This window comes from Cystoisospora suis (genome assembly GCF_002600585.1).
Source record: "Cystoisospora suis strain Wien I chromosome Unknown contig_5674, whole genome shotgun sequence".
NCBI lineage: Eukaryota > Apicomplexa > Conoidasida > Eucoccidiorida > Sarcocystidae > Cystoisospora > Cystoisospora suis.
The window spans coordinates 1-7,012 of record NW_027158464.1 but is presented as its reverse complement, the minus strand read 5'-3'; the positions used below and the strand labels follow the sequence as shown (position 1 = coordinate 7,012).

The 7,012-nt window shown below is 49.0% G+C and overlaps 1 protein-coding gene across 1 annotated transcript; it reads left to right on the top strand.

The window, feature by feature from the left end:
• Window positions 1–401: 401 nt before the first annotated feature.
• CSUI_009475 (serine-threonine phosophatase 2c) lies at window positions 402–6,997 on the top strand. The gene is made up of 8 exons (XM_068069591.1): window positions 402–845; window positions 2,242–2,581; window positions 3,233–3,331; window positions 4,004–4,281; window positions 4,884–4,991; window positions 5,408–5,536; window positions 5,987–6,146; window positions 6,601–6,997. Exons 2-8 carry the CDS (start codon window positions 2,470–2,472, stop codon window positions 6,720–6,722), a joined length of 1,008 nt encoding a protein of 335 aa, XP_067918433.1. The 5' UTR covers window positions 402–845; window positions 2,242–2,469; the 3' UTR covers window positions 6,723–6,997.
• The last annotated feature ends 15 nt before the right edge of the window (window positions 6,998–7,012 follow it).

Genomic DNA, 7,012 nt, shown 5'->3' with positions numbered 1-7,012 from the left:
GTGCAGCGGGCACTACACACATCAGCATTTGACCGCTCAGAGACCGCAGCGACCAACTGACGGCACTACGCACTCACTTCGGCCAAGGGTGGGGTGAAACATAGGACCAGCACGTGTCTAGAAATCACAAGAGTTTTCGTACACCCAGGCAAACACCAAAGCAGTCACTACGGCACAACACGTGAAGACGGACTCGCGTCCGTATCTTTTAGTTTGCGGGCTGCACATTCATTGCCGGTTCTTCACCGGTGCTGCACTCTCATCTGCCGGTCCGGTCCGTCCTTCGAAGTCCCGGAAAGGAAATCACACAGCGCGCGAGACGGGTGCTGTTTGTTCACGTGAAATTGCCATAGTAGCGCATAACTCTATCTTGCCCGGAACCTTCTATTGTTGACATAGGAGTCTTACTCGCGCGACACTAAGCCGAATAATTGTCGTTGTACCGCGGTAGTACGTCAGGCACGAGAACTCACAATTACATGCGCTGGGGCGTTCCCGTTGTTTGCACGACGCTCTACAGATGCTATAAACGGCTATTTGTTCATGGCGGGCGCTGCGCACAGTTGAGCGCCAGTTTCCGTTGTTTTTGCTTCCTGTTGCTGTTTTTCTCTCTTGATTACTACTCCCACCCATGATCCCAAGTTCTGATTTTCCGCTTTCGGCTGGCTTCTGTTTTCTCTCCAACTCCACTTCGGTCCACTCCGGTCCTCTGCTCCTCGCCCTCCTGCTACCTTCTTAGCAAATGCGGTGACTATTCCACCGTCATTCCGGTCGAGCAGAGTGCCATCCTTTTGTCGTTCATAAGGGAACTTCTCTTGCATTTTTTTCTTTCTCTGCGGACGCCGGTATGGTTCAAAAACACACTCCCGGAGGCTGGGTTTCCCGGGCAATCCGTTCAGAGTAGCCAAGGCTTCGCCCCGTGTGCAGTGGCAGGTACACTCATCTCTTTGCATACGCCTGGTCTTTGTTTGCATTTTTGCTGCTTTGGTTTTCCTCGACTTTGCGCGAACTGGCTGTTGAATGTCGAAGTACAACGTGTTCCACTTCAGCTTTGTTCCGCGCATGGGAAGATCTTTGCTTTCCTTGCAAGGTTTCAGGTTGCACCTCTCCTACTTTCGTCTTTCGTGGACGCTATTGCGCACAACCACAGATAATGCACTTCTAGGAAGTAATATGTTGCGATTCTGAGCGAATGTGACAACTGCTGAACCGTTAACTGGTCGGCGGAGAGTGACATGCCCAGAGTGCGACAATGCAAATTGCCGCAACAGCGAGCCCGCCACCGGCGTTTGAAGCTTCCCTTCATTCTTTTTCTCGTGTTAGAGCTGTCTGTTTTAGTATTCTTCCATGGGGACCTTGAATGACCGCCAGGACAACTGTACACTTGTCATCCCTATCGCATGCAGTCGGACAGCGCCGTACGCACACCGAGATACTCCTTATCTGTGACGGGATAATGCGTTCCTTTCCTTATCTGGTATCACTGTAGTTACACACACCACGAGAAGAGTCCACCGTGCCTGTCTCAATCGTACTGTTCGGAGGATTGTTTGTCTCTTGACGCGTCGGTGAGGGAAGCCGCCTCGCCTGTACAAGCAAACCGGGCGCCGCCGCGGCCTATCACCTTCAGTAACGGCTTAACACCGCACTCGTCTCTTTGTCTCTTCGTCTTCATACCAGGTGCAGAGCTTGACTATGCAAACGGTGAAAGGCCTCCGCAGTGCCCGTGGGACACAGCTGTGGTGATACTAGTTTGGCCCCACGTGGTGCTGGAAGCCGGGAAAGGAACACATGCGACTGACGTGACGTCTTTCCAATTTTTTCTCATGTGCAAGCTGGTTGCTACGAATATGCTGGACCTTCTGGTTTTTGCACGGTGGACTCTCTACTGGCACTCTTTCGTGTATGGCTCGCCTCCTCGAAATCTCACGTCTCGCTATGCTAAGGACATCACCCCAGCTCAGTTGCCTGCGGATGCTGTCGAGACGTATAACGATCGTGGCACTTTCTCTTATCGTTTGGGAAGTGTGGCAACAAGCGGTGATTCTCTCAAGGTCCTGGTCTAGTGGTCCAGGGTGCCATACGAGGATCTTCCGCTGTAATAGCGAGGAGATAAAAACGGATGTGCTCCCTCACTTCCCTGTACTTGTGTGAATTCGGCTTAGCGTCTTGGGCTTGAAGAAGAAATCTGCAAGTCCCATGTTCTTCCGCTCCTCAAATTCTTTCTCTGTTTGCTTGCAGACTGCGAATGAGGTCAGTCTTTTCTTCTTCTCTCTTGAAATCCAAGGAGTCATCGCGAAGCTTTCTTCCGCGTACCTTCTGTTCGTCGTCCATCTCCCTTTCCAAGCGGCGCCGATCACCGATTTATTTGTTAGTCTGTAGCACTACGGTCGGGTTCTCTTTTTCCCAAGCCTCTCCTTTTCGTCTGTCCCATTTGTGCCTTCACCGGAATAACTTCAACTCGAGAAGATGAAGTCATCCTCTGAAATCAGGAAAACAATGGACGTGCCAGCCACGATCCATACTCCTCTTCCCCCTACTCCTTATCCTGCGTTTGAAGTATCCATCTTCACGGACATAGGTGAGATCTTCTCGTCTTTCTGTGACATGAGTTATGCGTGACTTTCTCCCATCTATTCCCCCCGTCCGCTCATTGGTTAGCGTCGGTTCTCTTCCCGGTTGTCTTCCAGGCAGCAGGCCTCTCTCTCTTGTGAACTCGTATTGAAATGTATCGGGACTGTAGTAGACGAGACACACCTGTTGGTTAATGCGATCGCCTCCTCCTAGGCCCTGCAATGACTTCGAGATTGTGTGTCTCAGTGTGGAAGCTTAAGTGTCTGTACACTGTCACCGTTGAGGAGAGGGGTGTCTCTCTCGATCCGTATCCTAGTGCTACGAGTCTCGACGATTCGTCTACGTGCTGAAGATCGATTCTTTCTCTGTAGTCACGTACTGGATCAGCTTTGGCCGTTCAAGATAGTGTTGTAGAGTTGGCTCGGACTTCGTCTGTCTAAGGGTCCACGCGAATCACGACAAGAGAGCCAGCCTGGTGAAGACGATGAAGACTGGCTACCCTGGGCTTTGTTTTCATAGGTACAATCTCCGTATGTGTTTTGTATATGCGTACAAATACATAGAGATATAAAGTACGTGCACATCTCTACATCGTTTGGTATAGTTACGTATACAGGAATGAAACGTTGATTGATGGCATGCATTACTTTGTTTGCAGGAGGGCGAAAACATCAGGAAGACAGATTTACGCTCTGTCCTCAGCTCGTGGCAGGTCGCGACGACTGTGCGTTTTTCGGGGTGTTCGATGGGACCGTTGGTAAGACACAGACTTAGTGAGAGAGAGATTCAGTTGAGCTATATGTCTGTCTCTCTGCGTCGGCTTTTTTCCGTACATCAACAGTTTTCTCCGTAGACTCGAGTCACTTGCCTGTCAACAGCAGAGATAAGCACACAAAAGGATAAGCTTGAATACCATACTCGTTGATCGTGTTACTGGAAATCGAACTCAAGTGTATGCTCGTGTGTGGTAGTGGTAGAGACGTTCGATTCACTAGTCACATCTACAGGCTAAAGACTTCTACACCCCTTGTCTGAAAAGCTATGTAGAACAAATATATATATATATCTATGTATGCATCCTACACATGCTAGATTCCGTAGAGAGAGGGCTTCTAGATGTGCCGAACTTACCCTTCTCAGAGTAGGTAAAGAAGGCCTTCGTTTACAGGTTTGTAGACTTCTCAGTTCTTCAACTCTCTGGTGAGTAATAGTACGCAGAAGAGTCCGACTAACCCAGACTCCACTTACAATGACTAGCGGCGATGCTATGGTTTCTATGTCTTTTGTTGTCCTAAGTGGATTGTTTTGAGCAAGTGCACGATAGCAGTGCATGTATTTCTCCGTTGTTATGATTGCAGTACCTACTCCATCCCATCACCCCCCATATTCTTTCAAGCCGTCTAACTTCCTGCTACCTTTTTCTCTTCAGGCGACTTCGCAAGTGAGAACGTCAAGGATCTCGTCGTCCCTCAGCTCGTTGCGTGTCCGGCGTGGCAGCAGGTTACCGAGCTCTTACGCACAGACGCCTCAACCTTTGCTCAGCTTGATGAGAAGACCCTCATGCTCCTCGGACAAGCTGTCGTTAGCATGTATAAGAACGCGGATACGGAGCTGGTGAAGATGTGCGAACAACTGGGAAAGGACTATGCAAGCAGCACTTCCGTCACCGCTATACTTGTCAACGGTGTCCTTGCTGTTGGTCATCTGGTGAGTCTATATAGACATATGAGTGAAATTCTCTGTTTTTCTACTGCTGATACGTACATGCCATCAGCAATCTTGTCTAGACGTTGTTTTCTCATGCAGGTTCGTGGGTGATATATGTCTTCCTCAGGAGAAGTGAATGACAGAACCAGTGCGTGCCAGGAAGGGAAAGCAGAGATTTGTCTTTGTGTCTCCGCGAATCTTCATCATGGTGGTGGCGGTTTTTCTCTTTACAACTGTGTAAAGGAGCGGGTTTAATCAAAGCTTTTTTGACGGGAAAAGGATTGCTGCGGTCACGCCTTTCTCCCGCTATTTTTTCATTTCTTCAAGATGGCAGGAGACCTCTTCTCTCTTATCTCCATTACCGCAGAGGTCATAAGTATCTTTTCGGTAATAGTTGTGTGCTACTTCTCAATGCAATGTCTCATGACTGTCAAGACAGCTCCTAGTCTGGGTGTCCTTCCTCGTCTTGGTCGGCACTTCCAGACTGTATGTTAGCTCACAGTGCTTGCCTCTCTCTCATCTTCCTGGATCTCGTGCCAGGAAGTCTGGTGGCTTTGTTGATTAGTAGGCATGTGATGATTGTGTCTTGCTATCCTTGCCAGGGAGATAGTCGTATTGCGATTGGAGCGGAGACTCCTAACGGTATGGCGGCGGAGTTTCTTACACAAGATCATAAACCTGATATGCCCCAAGAAAAACTTCGAATTATGGTAAGGAGGGTCTAGCATCATCTTCGAAGATTCGCAGGCTGTCCCTTGTCGTCATGGCGTGTCTCCTGACGGGATCTCTTTTGTCTTGAGGGTTCCGACGTCACTGCTGTCTCTCCTTCCGAAGGGTGTTCCAATGATAGGACGACCAGACAAGAAGGCTTGTTGCTTCAGTCACCTTTCAGAAACAATGCTCACTATAGGAACAGTCCAGCGCATATATAAGAATCATGTTTCTTGGGAAATTGACAACGACCTTTTGAGTCTTGTCATTCGTGCTACGTGACGAAGGAAGTGTATGTCTGGTTTCTTCGTTCAGGCCCGGCGAAGGTGCCAGCCATGTCTAGAAGCAGTCTCAGTTGAGAGGTAGTTGTGTATATATACGTTGATGGAGACGCCTTTCTGTTCTGTTCTTTCAGCGCAACGGTGGTAGCGTCGAATACCTCCACAATCATAACAATAAGCCTTTCATCCGTGGAGGTGATTTTGCCTTCCGGAAGTCTCGCGGCGAGCAGCCGATGCAGCTTCAGTATTCCAGGGCTTTCGGGGTAAGACCCACATACATATAGGAGATGTGATGGATCGATCGCTCAGATGGGATAGGGAGGGTGTAAGATATAGCAAACCTTCAGAGTTTGCCTTTCCTGTCGCACGCGGTTTCGGAGATACCTAGATGAAGAGGCCTCTTCCTTGAGACAGGAGTCTCTCTCACGAATTTTCCGATACCTGTCTACACCTCCTTTATAGATCTCTAAGCACGTCGGTAGACGTATCTGCTTGTCGTTCAAGTAACATGTGAGTTCATTCAAGGACAAATGAACAAGTAAAAAAGGAGATGTTTTTCTGCCGAAAACTCCTTGACATTCTGGAGAGATATCACCTTCTGGGGTGTCGTGAGTGACGTTCAACTGGCGGGAGTGAGGTAAAAATAGACCCTGTACGTCCCCTTGGAGAGAGTTTCCTGGTGCATTCGCATCACTGATTGTGCTACCTGACAGGGTAAAGACTTGAAGATGTACGGCCTGAGCAATGAGCCCGATGTCCGAGTTGTTAAGCTTACGCCTCAGCATCGCGTTCTGATCCTCGCGACTGACGGGCTGTGGGATGTCCTAAGTGCTCGGCAAGCTGTCGATATAGCCATGCAGGCGCGGAAGGAAGGTCAGAACCGAGATTCTCGAGATAACCACACAAAGGCGCTCCAGCAGATATCCTTACACTGGGGAGGGAAGGGCTTTGGTACTGTTTTATCGCACAGTTGTCGATAGTTTTCGTTCAGTCACCCTTTATCTTTGACGACCGCTCTTAAATGAAGGGTGAGGACCCAGTATGTGATAGAAGATAATAGATACTTCTACCTATGAAGCAAGAACCATGTGTACGCCGTGAGGCAACAGTTGAAGTCTCTGGTGTACAAAAAATGAGAGGGCCGCATGCTCTTTTGCTTTCATTCTTGCCAGTGTGCTTTCATTCTTGCTAGTTGTATGGAAAAGTTCCTTATCTTCCCCAGGTATGTTTACATATGAGTTTTGAGGCCATGTCTTCGATAACCACGATGAATGTGAGTGCAATGAGATGGTGGCCCTTTTGCTTTCTTCTCTCGTTAATACTGCAGGACGGAATCCAGCACAAACACTGGTGCAGATGACCCTGGCTGAACAACAGAGCCGAAACCAGAGCGCAGACAACATCACGGCTATGGCTGTGTTTTTCAAGACACAGCCAACGGGCCAGTAACAAGTTTTTGAAGTGAAAGCTCGCTGAAAGCAGGCAGTCTGCTCTTCTTGGGGACGGCTGAGACTAGGGCTGGACTGAGTAGACAAACTTAGGTGGTTGTATGCATTGGTGAATTCATGTACTGACGTCTGCAGCGGTTAGCTATCTGTGATTATCACATAACACCACTGGCGCGGTTACAATGATGCCGCTTCTCTCAATAAATAAGCTTTCTATGGAGTTCACTACCTCCGGCTGCATGTCATCTCGGTGAACGTGTGTCGGCAGGGGAGGGACGGGGGCGTTTGTGG

Coding starts and splice junctions, on each gene's coding strand:
- CSUI_009475 (XM_068069591.1), top strand. CDS start 2,470: ATGAAGTCATCCTCTGAAATCAGGAAAACAATGGACGTGCCAGCCACG. Junction 2,582..3,232: donor ATCCATCTTCACGGACATAG/GTGAGATCTTCT, acceptor CTTTGTTTGCAG/GAGGGCGAAAACATCAGGAA. Junction 5,537..5,986: donor AGTATTCCAGGGCTTTCGGG/GTAAGACCCACA, acceptor GCTACCTGACAG/GGTAAAGACTTGAAGATGTA.